The sequence below is a fragment of the Pterocles gutturalis genome, unplaced genomic scaffold, assembly GCF_000699245.1.
Source record: "Pterocles gutturalis isolate BGI_N339 unplaced genomic scaffold, ASM69924v1 scaffold2081, whole genome shotgun sequence".
In the NCBI taxonomy this organism is placed as follows: Eukaryota; Metazoa; Chordata; class Aves; order Pterocliformes; family Pteroclidae; genus Pterocles; species Pterocles gutturalis.
In genome coordinates this window covers 38,491-58,289 of record NW_010102684.1, presented here as the reverse complement: position 1 = coordinate 58,289, position 19,799 = coordinate 38,491, and the positions used below count along the sequence as shown (strand labels likewise).

Here is a 19,799-nt window from a genome sequence, read left to right as displayed (position 1 = left end):
TATATATATATGTGTATATATATATAAAAATCAGTCTTCTGCACAGCAGAAGCTTATAACTAAAATATTTTAGGATTCAATTTTTTTAGATAGACATAACAAAATGCCTGCAAATATAATACAGTGAGCACATAACAATTCTTAGAATACAAAGAGTGAACATGGAATTATATATTTTATCCACATTCTACTTGTGACTGAAACCAAAACTCACTTGGAGTCTTTTAGAAGTCTCTCTTAAAAAGTTAATCTTTTCAATAAGATATAGTCAGTATATACTTAGCAAGAATACACCCCTCACATACATGGCAATAATTAACTGTAAATACAACAGGCTAAATCCTGCCCTCTTTAGGCCTGGTAGGTAGGAGAGCCCAAAAGGAGCATGAAGCCTTCAGAGGCAGCCAGAATAGACTGAGACAGATGATGTGCGTAGCATCCAGAACCTCAGATCCGCTGTACAGAGAAGTCGCGTCTTGTCCAAAGAGACTATTTACATCAGGAGGAATTTCAGAAGCTCTGCTTGCTGAAAGACTTCTTCCTATGTGCCAGCAGAATCTGTTGGATGCTTGACACAAATCTCAGCAAGCCAAGCCACTTAAGCATGGGCTGAAACTCATCCCAGTTCAACAGGAGATGTAAGCATATTTGAGTCCCACTGAAGTCAAAGTGCGCTGCTGAAGAAAATAATTTGGTGAGTCAACAAGAGGGCTGCCGCCCAAGACAGCTCCCCTGAAGTAGTTTCTGCCAGGGCAGAATCCAACCCTGCGTCTTCTGAATTAAATGTCCTCTTATATGTCTACACCATGATCTCAGCTTAGCGGCCATGCAGTTAGATACGCATACCATACAGTTTGCTACTGGAAACATTTACAATTACAGAGTCACAAGAGACCTAACAGCACAGTTACTTATGCAATTACATGTACAGTAGTAAAACTAAAAATTGGATATATGTTGTGCCAATTTTCCAGAAATTACAGAGTAATTGGTGCCACCTATAACAACATATTTGTATAATACTTCCAGCCATACAACTAAATGCCTCTAGAGGAGAACAAGAACTTTCAATAGATGCTGATTATTGTTCCCTTTCCCCACCAACATAAAGGAAAATTATGGTTCTACATACAGGCAGGAAGCACAAGCTACTAAACTATTGGTGATGTTTTCCATATTACATACAAGATTGTATCAATCTCTGCAATAATTTTATTACCCTGAAAGGAATTATACAAATAATATAATTTTGTCCAAATCTAGGTAAGGTTTTATTAAAGATCTTAAGTCTCAGAAAGACTATTAATGTATAACTTAATTTTCCCAGTATTAAGTCTCTCAGTCAGGTGCCAGATTCAACTATTCTTCTTCCTGTTGTAAATACAGAGTTACTTTCATGAAATAACTAGAATAAACTGAATTTTTAACACTTGTCTGTTGAGAAAGATTTGGGCATATTTGATTGAAATTTCTTTTAATGGCCAAAGTCTGCCATTAGCTAATTGGGATTAATCTTTCAAACTGTACGAAATAACCTCTTTCGTATTGTAAATTCACAGTTATTTCTGGCACTAACTTTAAACAAATGACCAATAGTTTGCTAACTAATCCACTTCTATGTCTCTTCTTTCATCCAAAGGGGTTTTGAGATATCTGTTAGGGGACCACATACACAATGAAGGAATCAAGCGCAGAACTAAACTCTATAAGCATTGTGTAAAAGGAAGAGATATTGACTGCTATGAAAACTCTGCTTATGGCAGGCTTGTCAAAGTCCATCAATAATGAAAAGATTAATTTCTAAAGAGATTTTTTTTTTAATGAAATATTGAAATCTTTGACCTCTTACAAGGGAAGAAGAGAAATATGATCATGTATTCTGTCCTTGACAGACGCATATATCTTTTGTCATGTATGAAGAGAAATATATGGCTCATAGAAAGAATAAGATGTGCTAAACAAAATTACAATTTGTTTCTCCTTCTAAGATAATCTGGAGAGCAGCATAAAAGAGGTCATATGATCTATTTCTACAGAACCATTTATCATCCAGTAATAATATCTTTGCAAAATTGTTTACCCATTCAAGTATCTTCAGGAGATATGTCACCATACTTGCATATACTGTAAGTCACTCCAACATTTATAAAACAACACTGATAGACAAAAACGCCAAAAAAAAAAAAATCCATAAATATTAAAAGAAGCTCAACAAACTTCACTATCAAGTAGTTAAAAAATTGTTGATCTTTACATTACACGTTAATTCCATGCTGCCCAAAATCCTTCTTTGAGTGGAAGTTGTTGAGTTTTTCAGGGTTTTCTGTAGGTCATCATAATCTTGTGTATCCACCGCGAGTAATATGAGACCCGAACAAAAATCCCAGGACGATTTCGAATGGCACACCCGCGGCCAGGAACAATAACACCAACTACTATCTTCAGCCTGTTTTGTTCACAAACCAAGGGACCACCATAATCTCTCTAGGAAAAAATAAATATAAAGAATGTCACTTCTCAATATGCTTCAAGACACAGCTCCCACCTGTCTCCTACTGACTGGCTCCTTCTGGGGATGACCTACCTCAGTGAAGAGGCAGTAGAGTTATACTTGCCACAGGACAAAAACCAACTCACAGTATCTTTTGCACAACCAGAATTTGTACAAACCAATGTCAAGGCTGGCCTTTGACCTTTGATTGCTTCCTGTCAAAATTAAACCCTCTGATCCATCTTTACATGTGATTCTAGTGACTTCAGATTGCCAGATCCTACTCTCCTCTTTCAGCTACCTGCAAGCATAATATTTGTTTATGTTCATATAAATCAGAGGAGCAGAAAGCAAGTTGACTGATAAACATCTTTGCTGTGATAACAGGTTTTGCATCGAAGACTACTGCCAGAGACAGGTTAATATGTCAGTCAATTACCTTGCAAGGCCCTAGGATGAGAATCGGTGTGTAATAATGGGGGAGGGGAATCCCAAACTTAATAAAAGGTAATAAAAGGTAATATTTTGTAGGCATAATTTTGAGACATCACTTGTTAAAATACTCTTTTTCATTATTCTGAGTGAATGAGACATCTATGCACCAGTAAATATATTCAGTGAAAATTTGGAGTATAGCCAAGTCAGATTGGGGTCTTATTTAGAACTAAAATACATCCAGTTTAAATTAGATTGAAACAGTAATTTTGATACATTCTCATAGATTTGAGACTTGAACATAGATACTGCAGTTTTTACCCAGGCAATAACGTATACTGAACCTAGAAAACTAGCTGCAAAGCTGGACAATAAATGTTCATGTTGGATAGTGAGACATTGTTTCAAAAAATAAAAGTTGCCAATTAGCATTGTATACTCTCTGGATCACCGGAGAAACAACAATGCTTGACCTTTATTTGGTTTGGTTTTGATTGTTTGATTTTTTTTTTTTTCATGACTGACTGCAGATTAGTTCCCACACGGACAATGAACTATGTCAGTACCATCAGAGCAGCTCATAAAACACGTTCAGGAGTGGAGTTTCACCTGCCAATCTGATTTTGTTTCTCTGCCTGTCTTCTGCTGAGGAAAGCAGCTTCAAAGGGGAACTCAGGGAGCAGGAAACCATGCAGTGATTAAGACTGATTGCTTGTATTAATTCATTCCATTTCTTCTTGCAGGGGAAAACAAAGTGCAGGATCCCCAGCAGACTTACATGCAGATGTTTTATTTGTAAGCCTTGACATGTTTAAGAGCTCATTTATGATTAAATATTTGATTTTGAAGAAAATACTTTGCAATAACAAAATGATCCTGTGGAATATTAATAATAAATGGAAGAGTCCTCAACCTGATGAAGATGTTGTTTCCCCACATTTTGGTAGCACCCTTGGGTAGGGAAAATTTCACTGGTTAGCATCAGTATTAGGAAATCATCTGTTCTTCTCTAGATATTAAATACATAATAATACTCATGACTGCCCTCCTAGACGTCATCTCATCAGGCAGATTTTCCACATAAAAAATGGTATCTTCCTGTAATAAATGATTTACAGCACTTCTCAGATGTCTTCATCATCAAATCTTCTTGATTTGTGTACTTGCACAGAAAGAGTTCTCCCGTACTCACTGGTATGTTGCTTACACTTGATTAGGGATATCAAATGCTCCAGCCTTTTCACTAATACTGAACCTCAGTACATTTCTGGATCTTTGTCCTTCCTTCATGACGTCTTCAACTCTCTGGAGCAGTGATTCTCTTGTATTTTGCATACAAGCCCTCACCTACCTAAGTAGTAGAATTTGCTCCAGCATTTACTTTCTACTCAAGCAAAATATGCTGCTGTTGATAGCACAGTCCACTTTAGCCCTTACTATGCAGAACACAAATTTGTCTCAGTATGGCAAAGTGTTTAGTCATAGAAGTATATTTAACATTCATGTAAATCTTTTACTGGTGTGGTGAAAGTTTAAATTGAAGCAAAAGGAACCTCTTCCTGCACTCGGGCAGAAAATAGATTACTAGGAACACAAATCATTTTCCAATGCGAAAGATTAAAATATTTTTTTATGTACAAGTTTAATGCAGAGAGAGTAATTACAAAAAACTCTACTAAATTATTTCTGGAAAAGAAATTGCTAGGCTGATGGATCCTAAGAATGTATTAGGAAATGTAATATTTACCTCACAAGGCCCAGCACCGATGGTTTCAGCTACAGCACAGATTTCTGACTCATTCACAGTGATCTTCCCTTTGAGATACTGGTTACATTTCTCATTTCCCAAAATAAACAGGTTTGCTACCCGGAGAAGGCCGTCATAGTTCATTACTGGGATTGAAAAGAGAATGAAATGTTTATTCTATTTTAAGGAAAAAAAAAAAAAATGAAGTTGCAGTCTGGATAAACTTCTTCATGTAACTCCAGCTATCTTGCTTTCTTTGCAGTACTGAAATTTTGTCCATCCTCACTGTTATCATGCATTTGTCCTTTTGCTTTCTTATATTTGCTACAAATGAGATTTTGATGTGCATGTCTGTTCAGTTCTCTGAGAACATCTGAGAAGCTTTTTGTATTAGAAGAAAGGGCTAGGTAACTGGGTTTACCCTACAGTTCACCACCAGCTTGCCCTGTCATGTTGCAGAAACCAGAAAACGTGAGCCTGGGAATGTTGGCAGTCCCGTTAGTGGAGAGAGGATTTTGCTCCCTGACTTAAACACAAGTTGATGTGTAACGGTGCCTGCCATAGCCTAGGGAAGGATGTGTGACTTGAAAAATACTGCAACAGAGCAGAGTTTTTCTCGTTCTGTGCTGGCTCAGCTACACTGAGTGACTTTGTGCCTGCAAGGGCAGAGCCACAGCTTTGTGCAATCTCCATTCATCAGTGTGAAGGTCAGGAGGCAGGAGCCCTGTGGAGCTTGCTCTTGTTCTACATGTCAAAAGACAAGACTGTACAAGCTGCGAAGATAAATAAAGGGCCTGGACCTGCTCATTCTCTGCACACCCATCAAAAGAAAATGCCAAGCTTGCGTTCACTGACTTATTATCCTGTTTTCTTGAAAAAATGGATGTAACATTTCTTCCTTCCCTGACTAGAATGCTGTGAGGATTACATTAAGCAGTGCATAAAATATAGTACAAAGTCCTTGAATGACAGATGTTGTGTATTTACTGTATTACATAACTCCACAACATTGCAAATTCCTTATCGGGTCTCTTAAACTAAGCTTTCCTGTGATGCTGCACCGTGCTCCAGCCTGACTTCCCTGTCCCCCAGACAGCCACTGCCCCAGAGGATGGCTAATGCGACCATGCTGGGAACATCAAAGGGAGTCAGCTGGGAGAGGGCTGGTACAGATTACTTGCCACCCACAAAGAAATGCGGAGTAATGGTTACAAGGAAAAGCGCCTCAGAATTACAGTCTAGTTTCTGCTCTGCTTCCAGAACAGCATGAGTATGTTGCTGGTGCTTACTCAGGGTCTGTGGCACAGTAATTATTGGAGTAATTATTGTCAACTGGCAGCTATTTACTTTATCATCAACACATAATTAGCCAGATATAGTATTTACCAGACTAAATAAATGTCTGTTCTCCCACATATTTGTATTTACTTCACACAAAAACTGTGTTTAATAAACATTAGTAAGGTTGCAAAGTCAAGTACTCAAAAGTTAGGAAATGCCAGACTTTGGGCTGCCTGTGCATCCTTAGTTCAATGTCCTTGTGTACTTTAGTTATGTCTTTGGTTACATGATTCTGTGCTAGTTTTTCCACAGGGCAGCTGGCTTTGGGATACAGAAAGAGGCTGCTCAAGTAGATGAATCAGGATTTTTTCAAAAAAGATTTAGAACACTGTAAACCAATTCTGCCAGATTTTTTAAACATGTAGAACGATATTTTTCTCTAGTTTGGTCTTTGAAATGCTTGGGTCATTTTGGCTGTCACTGAAAAAAAAAAACGGATGGACTAGTAGAAAATATTTCATGTTAAAATATCTTAGATAAAATGCTCAAAGACTTACAAAATTAGAAAAATTGAAACAGCATTTTATAACAAAAAGTGTTGGACAACCATGGCATCAGGCAATACCAGCAGCCTCACCTATAATGACAAGAGGAAGTAAGCTGTCAACGTATTCATTTAGTTTTTAAAAATAGTTTCTTACATCCAGTGTATCCCCATCCATAAATACTGCAACTGGTCTTCTCTGGAATGGTACATCCAGAAATGGGCAATCGGATTATTTCTACAAAATTTGTCAATATGGCAGGTCTGAAAGGAGAAAAGAAATAACAGATATAATGGATTTTACTTAATCTTCTAAAATGTATCTTAAAAATGACTTCAAATCTATTATAGACCACAGCAACTAAAAACTGTGCCAATTCTTTTTCTTTTTTTTCAATCTTTGAAGAATATGATGGATTCTTCTACCTATTTTTTGTGCTACAGCTGTTAACTGTCAAAAGAATTCTTGAAATGCTGTCACCACTTTTATGCAATTTAACTTGGGTTTTCATCTTAAAAGTAAGTAATGATGGCTTTTCATTTGAATATATATTTTTTCTGATATGGAGAGAGTTTGAAACCCATATATACACAAGGATGTCAGTTATATTCTGATGCTTATTCTAGAAATTAAAACCATATACTAGTCAATTTTTTTTTCTAAAAAATTTTTTTAAGAAAAAAAAAAAAATAAAAAAACTCCCAACAAACTAAACTTGGTTATCAGGAAAAAAACTTAGGCACAACTTTTCAGAAGTAACATCTGTTTTCTGAGTAAAGTAGATGAACCTGCATTTCTGCATATATCAAGAAAAAATTATCTGCAACTGGAAGTTTACTCCATGGAGACATCTGCAGTATCAGAGACAGCAGAGAACTGAATTTTCAAATCTTATTTAGTAAGAATCTCATTCATCAGTTGAAAATGCTGGAATTGGCAATAATAGCTACTAACCTGCTGAGTTTAAGTAAGACCAAATCTGACCCTGCAGGGCCATATACCAACTGGGAGATATTCAGAACTTGTCTGTGCTTCTCCTCTCCCTTTCCTTTGATATTATGGACTCCAAGCCAGGCTTTATAGTCTTTCAAATCTTTGTACCTAAACGAGGCAAAGTTGGTTAGGATTTTGCTGAGTGTATAATAAAATAACTCAAAAAATGCTATTTAATATGATTATGCTAGAAGATCTTAACTAATATTCTTCACCAGAAATAGGTTTATGCTGCCAACTGCTATTCCAAAATCAACATACTCGGATGTAATATTTTGGTCTAAAGTCACTACATAATTTTATCTTTAGCTGTGACTGAAAGCTAATTTTTTTCCTAATAGTATCCAAACATTTAGATACTTGGACAGTATGAACCTTTGAACTTTTGGGGATTTGCTCAAGTTTTCTATTTTATTCTGTCCAGTTAAGCAGAAGCATAAAATCAATTGCATAAAGAGGCAATTGTCTAAGCATTATGCTTGGAATCTTTTAGATTAACAACAATAATAACAGAAAATACCAAGGTCCCACGGGACTTTTACATCACAAAACCAGTGTTAAAGCCAAACAGGAGGGAAAACTACTGCATTTGAGTTAAAGAAATGTTGTGGTGACAAGTTCCTGCAAATAGATGTGTTTCAATATTGCAAAGCTACAGACTACTGTACCGAGAAGGGAAACACTGCCTTGCTGTTAGAACCCACTCTTCCTTTATCAAAGTACCTCCACAGATATGTTTATTCCTGTGGAAAAAAAAATAAATAAATAAATAAAGTAATAGTGTTGGTTTCTACACAGTCAAAAACTAAAGAGTAGTTTTGCCTACCACATACTTTTGCTGATGAAAAGTGGCTGACTGACAGCCTACGAAAACTTGTCTCTGTCCCTTTGCTCTACAGTTTCAACACTTATAGTAGCATGACTGCAGAGATTTACCTCAATGTGTATAAACCAGGAGGAAAGAGAAATTCAGTTACTCTGTTCATGTAATGTTTTCAAAGCTGAATTTATAAGACACCTATTTTTTTAAGGAAAAAAAGAAAGAAAAGGCAAGCTAATTATTTGTAATAGGAACTGGACTAAAACATTCAAGCAAGTCCCCAAACTTCCACCAGATGTAAACAGCACTTGGTCATTATTCATGTAGGTATTATTCAAAGCTTTGACCTCAAGGTGGAGAGTTCCTATTTGATTACCAGCCCTATGAGATTTCTGTCCTCACATACTTCAGTTGGAAACAATCTGCAATGTATGACATCCTACATGTGATCATAGAAAACCTGCAGCATAATATATCAAGTAAAATTAAAGCAATTAAGCATGACAGTTCTTTCAAAAAAAAAGACGACTGTGGAATGCAGATTAATTAGCTTCCTTCTTTGTGCCTCCAAAATCACATTTATTTTCTGCAGCTCTCTGGAAGGTGAATCAGAATTGTCAGCAATTTGGGAAAAGCTTAAAATCTCAGAATTTATAAATTCAAATCACACAAATGTTCAAAGCTTTGCAAAGAACTGCTGGAAGGATCCCAGACTCTATATGGAATTCAAAGACAGAAGAATAACACAGATGCTTGCCTCCTTTTCTTTTTATTGTATTTTGGTTGAGGAACAAAATATCTGGTCCAAAAAAGCTGGATTCTTTTAAAAATATAGATTCTGCCCATTTTTATTATGAAAATGTCACAATCAGGAGTATAAATGTGTTCTTTCATATTATGTTTGCATCACTAATTATCAAAAAGAATTCACAAGATTGCATCACCTGCTTTAGAAGATTGACTAGTACACAGAGAAGGTTAAACTTCTTATTTAAATGTGGCACAAATCCAGAGCTGATTCCATGAAATAGATGAAATTCAGACAAATATACTTAAATATACCTGACAACAGAATCTGGATCAGATATGTAAGAAAATATGTCATTGATTAATTTAACATTCAGAGGTGGACCTCAGCTGCCAAACATGAATACACGTTTCTAAGTATGACTGAACCTTTACCATTCAGACATGGCAATTCCATTTTGAGGTGTATAGTTAGTTTTTTTCAAGAAGTTCTGAGGTCGTGATGATTTTGTTTCAGACAACATTCTGTTTGCTTCCTTGGCAACAATACGAAATAAAACTACATTTTTATGCCCACATGTAATACTTAAAAATATATTTTGCTGCTGGAGTATTCCAAGAATCCCTTTTTCATAAAAGAATCTGCTTAACGGAATTCTGTTGCATAACAGGAAATCCAGGTTTAACAGCACTAACATTAGTTATTTAAATTTTAGGCACCCAGATGTACTTCATGTTACACATACCTCAAAAACCAAGGTTGCTTTAAAAATAGTAGAAAGATAAACTTTTCCAGAGAGTGATTCAGCCCACCTATCTGGTTATTTAGTCTAGCAATACAGTCACGTTTCTCTAGAAATGTGTTTCTGGACCATCCACTAGACTCCCAGAAAGGTCTAGTTCTGATTGGAGCTTGTAAAATACAAAGATTACCAAGGATGGGAAGGACCCCCAGAATTTCTCTAGCAATGAAGCAATGTAGAAAATAGGCTTTTCATCTTTTCCTTTGCTCCAATTTTTCATTTAAGACCTATTTTACAACATGGTTTTAAAAGAGATGGTAGATCATAAGTTAATAGAATTGAGCTGTACTTTAGTCTATACTGGCAGATAAAAAAAGACTTTCTTTTTAAACTATTTTTCCTAATAGAAGGTGCAGAGCTGATGCATGGGATATGTCTGCTGTTACACATTAACGATTCACACTTCAGCTGATGAGTTATGAACCAGAGTAATGAACATGAGAAACTAATTCTGTGTTGGGTCTCTCACACAGTAGGAAAGTAAGTTCTGCCATAATATAATACACATTTCCAGCTGTACATGTTAGGGTCTTGTTTTGTAGAATGAAAAGGATTTCCTTATAGCTCCTACTTTTTTTTTTTTATTTTTTTTTTAATTTTTTTTTTTTTTAGTACAGAATACATTTCAATTGCATGCAATGACATGAGCAGAAAGCTAAATTCGACATGGGTATAAATCCTGAATCCAACACTTCACAACTAAATGCACTGCAGTTAAAGTGAAAATATTGATATGAAAATTTCTTTTTTTTTTTTGTCACAGTCTCTAAAATAGTTTAAAGTTTGACACTAAGCCAATGTTAGGAAAAGGTCTGCAGTAGCTGATTGAAAGAGCAGAATTCTATGAAAGCTTTACAAGCTTATGTGTGTAAGTTTGTGATAAGAACATATAAATATTTCACTGACAGAGTGAATAATATGGAATCACCTGATGTTTCAGGAATGCAGATTTTCTGCTTTTACAGGATTCTACAAGTATTCTTATTACGGTCAACATTTTCTACAGTTCCAAAACAAATACCCTCATAGATGTATTGTCTTTCTAATCAAAATGATAGTTACCTGTATGTCAGACTAACCACCCAGCCTTCGTTAGTTTGTGTTGGGATTCCATTTACAACTCTCAAATGTTTTGTTGAGGCGCAGGGAATGACAGTATCTGAAAGCAGGTCCAGAGATCACATTTTACTAAAAAAGTGGTAGGAAACCTGTGCAGTTGCACATAAGGACCACAAGAAGGTCAATATTTATTACAGATGAACTTTCCTGCACTAGTGAAATATGTTTCTAGAACATCAAAGCTACTTCAGTGAAGCTGGGTCAGTCCATGCAATATTCACAGGGAATATTAAATACATATATTTAAATAGGTTTACTCTGGAGATTTGCAGATTCTAAAGCAAATATTGAAAATCATTACCATATCTCACCACTGTCAAGACAGGACAGTGAGAACAGTTAAAGGACTGTAATAAAGCTATTCTACATTTTCCTCTTGCAAAAGCATTTTTCCCAAGCTGTACAGGTTTTTTGTGTCTTTAACAGATCTTCCTCTTGTTTCTCCAACAGAAAGGAATAGCTGCTCTTAGAGGATACAATACATGCACTGCACAGTACATCTGCAAACTTACTTACCATCCAAGGTGGTTGTAGTAGGAGTTGTATCACCTTCACCTAGACAGACATATAGGATATCCATAATACAAAATTAAAACATATCTAAAAATTTAATAAAAATAAACTGCAAATGGCATATTCTTCATTTTAACAGTTCAAAAACTTTTAAACATCAATGATTTCTTTAATACTCTGCAAAAGCACAATAGAATGAAATAAGAATCAGACATTTTGCCACAGGAGTTTCGAGCATTTTTCTTCTTGGCTGAATCCTGAATTCATCAGACTGTCTATCATGTTCATTTTACATGTTTCATTCAAATAAGCAAATACTGAAAAATGAAGTTGTGGCTTTTCCATAAGCTTTCAGGAACTATAGAAGGCACATGATGAAATGCAAATCAGATCTAATGAAAATTTCTGATTTCCTTGAAGAGCTTTCAAACTTCAAAAGTCCTTTTATGTTACTATCAGCAAAAATTTATCCTTATTGAAACATGTTCCCCAAAATCTGGTTTGGTTCTTCCATCTAGTCCGAGTCAAAATACAGTTACAACAAGGTTGCTTAAACTTGGTTCAAAATATTTGCCTTCAGCAAAGTCTGCAGAGTGACTCTGGATTAGGAACTAGAGGTACAGGTGTAGCTACTGAAACTTTGTACAGGGAAAATTTAAACAGTCTCATTCAACTAGATTTCCACCATTAAGCAAATATATATATATACAGAAAGGTGTACAGTTATATACATAGTTAAATTCCCGTGTATATGTATACACATACATATCTGTATGTGTATGCATACGCATATGTATGTACATATACATATAAATATATATAAGTATATATATAATGCAGTTTGAAGAGACCGGTTAAAGGCATCAAGTACACTTGGGAACTGCCAGTGTTTTGTCTATACTGGTTATCAGTACCTGAGTGACCTACTAGCAGTTTAATACTAGTCCATACAAGTTACAATTGTAAAACAGATATATTGGGGTTGTTCAGCCTGGAGAAGAGTAGGCTCTGAGGAGACCTAACAGCAGCTCACCAGTACCTAAAGGGGGCTACAGGAGAGATGGGGAAACACTCTATGGAAGGGGGGTTGGAACTCAATGATCTTGAAGGTCCTTTCCAACCCTAACCATTCTATGTTTCCATGATTCTATATCCCAGCTCTGCCATTTGATTCCAAAAATCATAATACCATTGCCATATACCCTACAAATATTTGCTGTGAATATTTCCTTAGGAATTCATAGATCCAGATAATGAGCTGAGAGCAAGTGAACAATATTTGTATTTCTTCAGCTGTTTTTCTTCATGTACATTGACACAAATAACCTTTTGCACAGTTTGTTTACTCTTCACATAGATGCCAAAATATCACCTGAGACTTCAAATGTTGCCTCTTAGAGATGCTGCAGTTCAGACTATGAGGAAATGCAGCAGATTGCTGCTAAGAATGAATGTAACATTATCCTTAACCTCCAGAGATCACAGACATGCATTCAAAAGCCTGATTTAGCATTTAAATATTCTCCCAGGATATACAGTACACTGATTTGGAAATAAGAATTGAAGAGAAAAAATTAAAACATGAATGTCAATTGCATTTTGTGTCATAAATCTATCTTTTTCCACTTAACATTAGTTTATTACTGAATTCCCTAGGATTTTTAATTCTGTTTTTTTTAAGCTGTTTAGATTTTAACATGCAGCTTTGGAGGAGTGATATTCCTAATTCTTGCCAGGAGTTAAATCACACCATAAACATCCTAAAGCAGAATCTAATCTATATAACACATATAAACTTCGGCATATATGTAGTGAGCTATCCTAACTTTATAAACAAACACAGATCACACAAAGAGACTATGAAGCTTGTAGCAGAGAAGATAACTATCCCTGGGTTTCTTGAGGCCACAGCCAGCATTCTGACCACTAGATGATTCTTTGTCTCCATCCAGCCCTCATTCAATAGCTAGATCTGTTGGAAAATGTTTGACCATCTGTAATAGCCCTTTTATGTTCCTGCTGCGTAAATAAGCCTTGAAATCTCCAAGCTGGTCAAGGAAAAGCACCCCTTGTTCATATATTGCACAAGCAGCTTCTGTCCATTCCTTCTCAGTCATGCACAATTGATTCTTGATAGAATTACACAATTTATGCTGCCACAAATGACAACAGAAAGGTATACATACACATGTGACACTGTGACTTCACTGGGACTGTGGAGTTGACAATGCCTGAGGCATACCAAGTACTCACATCGAGAAATAGGGCAGTAATCCCAGGGAACGAGAGGATCATCTGTGTAACACCAGGGACCATGAAAATCATCATCTGGATTGCGGCAATAGTTTTTCTTCAGTTTACTAACATCTGGTTCTCTGAATATTTGTATATGCCTACAGGGAAACAAAAATTCAAAGTGCTGAAAAGCTTTATAGTATAGCCCAATTTTTCAAAGGTTAAATGTTGCTTTGCTCCACATTGTAATATTAGCTGATTGAGAAGCCTACAGGTCAGGGTTTAGGGCTGGTTAAAATCAAAGGGAAGATGAGACCCAAATATTTGCTGGATCTGGATCCAAGTTTCCTCTGGCCGGTATTTTAAGCACTGTGTCCACCATACAGCTGGGAGTTTCTAGATCTCCCACTTGAGCTTAAATCCCTGGATACTCGAAGGAGGGATCGGTACACTGATTAGAAGAGGGTCTGTGTTGCCCTCAGCCAATCTGCCGACCTCTGTGGGAGCACAGGTACCTTCTCCCTGCAGATTAACTGTTAGCACAAGGGAGCCTTGAATATGCAAAGAAAACTGAATCTTAGGCAAAGAGAAGACAAACAAAAGAAAGGTAACAAGACTGAGGAGCAGGCAAGGAGAAGGATCAATGGCTCAGACACTGCCATCCAAGGTCATCCAAGTTACAAACCTACATGAGACATTTTAAAGGTGAAATTTTGGGGTGACAATCTGAAGCAGAGAAAGTTGTTTATTTCTGGCTTGTCAGACAGAAGCATACAGGCTTCTTAAGTTACAGCTGCACTGCTCTTTTAGTACATAACCAAGCATGCATGCTGCTTCTAGCACACCCACAGGCAGAGTAACTGCTGGAGTGAGAAAGATTACTCCCAAAACAAATTCACAGATGGAAAATTTGTGGATGTAAGACAACAAAGGCTGATCTGTGCTCAAGATTATATGAACACAAATACATCAAGCATCCAGTAGGTTTAAGGTGTGTCATTCACACCTAACTGAAGACTTATCAGAGCTCTCCAAAGTCATGATCTTAAACCTCCATCGCCCTTACATGGACAGCACACTGGAATATGTATGTTGTCTCTGACCCTGTGTGGCGAAAACAACATATAGTCCAGACAGTGATTCCAGACAGTGCCACTCACACCTGACTTTTGCAATACAGCTTCCCCTAAGTCTGACTTACCTACTTACACACCTTCACCTGACTGACCATCAAGTCAGCAGCAGAAATCGGGGACAACCAAATTCCAGAGGGCAATGGCTAATTTGTTGGGCACTCTGACTGCAGGGATCATTAGCACTAACTCAATAACAAGTTCCAGAAGTAATGTAGACATAATCGCACTGATTTCAGAATCTAAAGGAAAATGAAGGGAAAACTGTTTCCATTTGGACCACTAATGTGTGTAATATCTCACACGTAGAGAAATTTTTGATGAATCTCTGCCTTTGTGTGGTACCTGGAAGTCACCGTTCTTGTCACTCCTGATTTATTAATCCACTGTTCTGAACCAGCAGAGACAACACTGAGGATCCTGGCATAACTGAACTTTTGGAAACTCACTACTTCTTTTATACTTACTGCTGATTCATTTTTACTTTAACAAATAAAGTAATTTGCCATTTCCGCTACTTGAATATGAAGCCAAATGATAAACAACAGAAATTACAAGTCACTTTAATGGCACTTGATGTCAGTGTCAATAGATCATAGACTCATGATTCAATTTCAGGTTGCAAGGAACCTTAGGTGGTCTCAACTCCAACTTCCTTCTTGAAGTTGCATGAGCTATGAGATTAGACTGATGAGATAACCATATCCTACTTCATACCAGCTATTCTCTCACAGAACAAAACTTTCAAGGACAAAGATGGGGTAAACCAGGCCAGCAAACTAAACACTAAGAAACAACCCAAAGTCTGCAATTAGTGGTTAGCCTGAACAAAGACATGTTGTGCAATATATCTAAACATAAAAAAAAAAAAAAAAAAAAAAAAAAAGATACCAAATGCTCCAGGGCATAAGGGGCTATTTTAGAATCACTGCAGAAGAAAAAGAGATGCCATCTGGAGGCAGTATTTACTCAGGACTCACTGAACCATCTCTTTCTGTTTCATACGTACACACCTACGTAAGTCTTCAATATTCTTGTCCCATGTGGAGCAAGTTAGCCCAAATCTTGTCTTGGATAGATTCCCCATGTAACTCTTGCCATTGCCACGATAACAATCTGAATAAAGAATGTTGAGACAAAAAGAAGTGGAGGGTGATTGTGCAACATTGAAAAAAACCCTTTTCCTTTCCATCAGTAACCCAAATAATTAAAGACAAGTGTTTAGCAAACATTGTACAATATAGATCAGACAACTGTAAAAATCAAATCAGAAAGAAAATAGGAGAAAGTTTTCAAATTTATATACATAATCTCCTACTTGAGGCCTTCATTCTCAACACAGTGGCATTTTAAATTTTGTCTTACTTAGATAAACTGGGAAAATTTATTTCATAAACAGTTTATGATTAATTTAGATGGGTCACACAGAATATTCTAAAAGTTGCAGAAGCTCTTTTATACAAAACAAAGTGAAAATGCTCCTTCCTCAAAAAAACGGCACTCTCAACCTATATATTACCTTTGTATAGATTCTGGATACTGGCAAGAGTATATAACTCTAGATTAAATTTCTACTTTGGCAAAATTAAAAAACCAACATGACTTTAATTTTAATGTAATTCAAAAACTTGCCTTTTCACTCCAGCAGAAGTTATGTTTAATTCATAAGCTTTTTATCACAAGCTGAGACTTTTCAAGAGGATTGTTTAAGATGATCACTACTATCAAGACTTTTTGTATAGAGCATTTCATTTCATATTCATTTTTACTTTTTGATAACTGATGCTTTACAAAAAGCACAGAATGAAAGTAAAGTTTCATCCTTGCTCTGACAGAACTGTTCCAACTGCAACTCCTTCAAATTTTAAGAGGAAAAATGGGAGATCTTAATAATACACCTTGACGTAGGGTCGTAGGTCTGAGGTCTTAGCCTCAGTTTATGTTATGATTGACATCTGTTGTCAGGATGCACTAATACTCCTTAGAGTAACACCAAGACCCCATGAGAAGGGAAAAAAAAAAAAAAAAAAAAGCATTTGCCCAAACACTCAGAGTGGACTTTACAAGCAGAGGTAACAGATTGAAGCTAACAGGCTATATGGGAAGGTCCACAAGTTTTTTTCAACTCAACTCCTTTCAGACAAGAGAGTATATGGGAAAAAAAAATAATTAAAAAATCACATTTGGTGGTCTCATATGCAGTTATAAAAAGACTGTGAACCAAGGAAATAATCTCAGCTCCAGAAAAAGGCCTTTCAAATTAAAAAACTGTAAGACAGTGGAGCAGAACTCCAGCTAACTTAAAACGGCATGCAGATTCACCTTGTCTAAAAACCAGATCCAACAACAAATCTTTTCTGCAGCTTTCCATGCTAGAATTGAAACATGAACTGAGAAATGAATCTCATTTACACCATGATGAATCCCAAGTATGCAAATAAAGCCAAAGCAGAACTACACAGGTGTAATGCAGATGTACTGAGATCAACTTCTCTAGTTTTCAAGCCTGCCTATCTGCCATTTGGAACAGTACAACATTCGCTTAAAAGCGCGTTATCGCCTTTCCCTCTGTTACCTTGTTCATTTGATACACCGCATTTAGGAATCTGGGAGCAATAACCAATCCGGATGTTTGGGTCAGTAGTAAAACACCAGGGTGATTCAGATCCATCTGGATTTCGGCAGTAGTTCTCCCTCAAATCCCTATAAAAATAAATATGTTAGCTCACGGCAGGGATAACCTAAAACCACTGATGCATTCTATCGCTTTTTATTATGAATTAGCAATAATACAGGTTCCACAAGGTCTGTATGTTACTGATCAATGTCAAGTGCAAGAACATGAGGAGCCAGTAAGAATACAATGTCCAGAAAATTTTAGTAATTGTAATAAGAATATATCCATGGAAATTCATTTTCAGTGAACCTATGTTTTGACTGGATGTAAGATTTCATTTGGAGATTAATGATATTTTCAATATACCTTATTTTTACTCAAGATCCTCCATCAAAATTTGCATGCAATCTGACATTGGATACACCTGCAATCCATTACAAGTGCTTTTACATACAAACATTACCAAAGCACTTAAAACTCCTTGTACTTTGAATTGTTCTGCTGAGTTTAGAGAAACAGGGTCCTGTAGACTGTCAGCGATTCATTTAAGAAACTGAATCTTGGAATATAAAAAAAAGTATGTTGAAACTCTATACAGCTGTTAGCTTTAAAGTAAAAGTTAGCCACAAGGGAACATCCTTAAATGTCTCTCACAGCTTGCATGAAATAGTCAAGCCTCTTAAATGTTAAGTTTTATTTTCCCATCTCCTAACAGTTGTTGCCATGTTCTGTGCATCTCCATATTTCACTATATTTTTCCATCTGTAGCATTTACTGATACCAGACTATGGAAAGAATGGGCCTTATACTGTAATTCTTGCTCATGTGAGTGAGTTTTGAACAGTCGTACCAGCGGTTCTGCTGATTTTACTCAAGCTGTTGGTCTGAATAGCTACTACACTCTCAAGCACAGGCTGAATAAGCAGTCCTAATATTGTTAGCCCCTCTACGCTGCTAGGAACATTGTTAAAACTGCACAAGCAGCTAATCCTGCAGCAGCATTACATAGGTACAGCACAAATTGGTTTAAGTGGTGGTTTGTCTAGGAAAAATCTGTGGGATCAGGCTCAAGCACTAACTTCCAGGTAAATTCAAGGTGGTCCTGAGATTGACAGAAGAGGTTCAGGATTTTCTGATTTTCTGTTACAATGATGATTGTTACATTTTCAGTAGATGTGTTGCAATGCACAGTATTTGATCAATAAACTGAACAATAGCAAAGGGATTAAGACAACAAACATTACTGTTTTCCTCGAACAAGCTGTTGTTAGAGAGATAATCTAAACTCAGACTGAAATCTTTTCTTTGCCTTGAAAAATCCACTCCATTAAATTTCAGTGCTAGCCCAGACATATATTTAGCCATCAATAAAGACATTTAGTACAAACCAGGCTTTGGGTCCATGCTGATCAGCTAGGTTTCCTCTGTGCTCGGTGAAAAAAATGAACTGAAAGAACGTGATTAAGGTAACTGCCTAAAATAAGTAGATTATTCACATCCTGGGAGTTTATGAAATGTACAGATAGGTTAGATGACCAGCAGTCCTTCAGGTAAAAATAGGCCTAGTCATACAAGTACATTTACTACTGAGGCAGAAAAAGGATTAGAAAGATGGAAAATAAAATAATTATTGTTAAATATTATAAATGTCAAGTATTGCCAATGAGATTACACTTGGGTGACATTTAGGACATATGAAGTTAAAATCAGTAAGCAAACTACAAACGAGTAGTTACCTTCATGAATTAAAAATAACAGTATAGAATCTTAGAATGGTTTGGGTTGGGTTGGAAGGGACCTTTAAAGGTCATCTAGTCCAATGCCCCTGCAGTGAGCAGGGACATGTTCAACTAGATCAGGTTGCTCAGAGCCTCATCCAACCTCATCTTGAACACCTCCAGGGATGAGGCATCTACCACCTCTCTGGGCAACCTTTCCCAATGTTTCACTAATCTCATAATAAAAAAAATTTTCCTTAAATTTAGTCTAAATCTACCCTTGTTTAATTTAAAGCCATTACCCCTTGTCCTATCACAACAGGGCCTACTAAAAAGTTTGTCCCCATCTTTCTTATGGGCCCCCTTCAAGTACTGGAAGTCTGCAATAAGGTCTCCCCAGCCTTCTCTTCTCCAGGCTGAACAGCCCTTCTCTCAGCCTTTCCTCATATAGGAGGTGCTCCAGCCCTCTGACCATCTTTGTGGACCCCACAGCTGGATGCAGTACTCCAGGTGGGATCTCACAAGAGCAGAGTAGAGGGGCAGAATGACCTCCCTCAACCTGCTCGTCACGCTTCTTTTGATGCAGCCCAGGACAGGGTTAG

At 36.6% G+C, this 19,799-nt stretch overlaps 1 protein-coding gene across 2 annotated transcripts in view; it reads right to left on the bottom strand.

Annotated features, from left to right (window-relative positions):
• Positions 1 to 1,370: 1,370 nt before the first annotated feature.
• HGF (hepatocyte growth factor (hepapoietin A; scatter factor)) overlaps positions 1,371 to 19,799 on the bottom strand; it is a 51,342-nt gene continuing 32,913 nt past the window's right edge. The window contains exons 9-19 of one of the 2 annotated variants that reach the window (XM_010086363.1): positions 17,438 to 17,565; positions 15,876 to 15,978; positions 13,748 to 13,887; positions 12,528 to 12,533; positions 11,498 to 11,530; positions 10,925 to 11,021; positions 8,161 to 8,235; positions 7,454 to 7,600; positions 6,656 to 6,762; positions 4,674 to 4,819; positions 1,371 to 2,484 (exon numbers count right to left, since the gene is read on the bottom strand). In XM_010086363.1, coding sequence (XP_010084665.1) covers positions 2,314 to 2,484; positions 4,674 to 4,819; positions 6,656 to 6,762; positions 7,454 to 7,600; positions 8,161 to 8,235; positions 10,925 to 11,021; positions 11,498 to 11,530; positions 12,528 to 12,533; positions 13,748 to 13,887; positions 15,876 to 15,978; positions 17,438 to 17,565 — 1,153 coding nt within the window. In that variant the 3' untranslated portion in view covers positions 1,371 to 2,313. Of the gene's footprint in view, positions 2,485 to 4,673; positions 4,820 to 6,655; positions 6,763 to 7,453; positions 7,601 to 8,160; positions 8,236 to 10,924; positions 11,022 to 11,497; positions 11,537 to 12,527; positions 12,534 to 13,747; positions 13,888 to 15,875; positions 15,979 to 17,437; positions 17,566 to 19,799 lie in introns of both variants that reach the window. The other variant, XM_010086362.1, reaches the window with a different exon arrangement.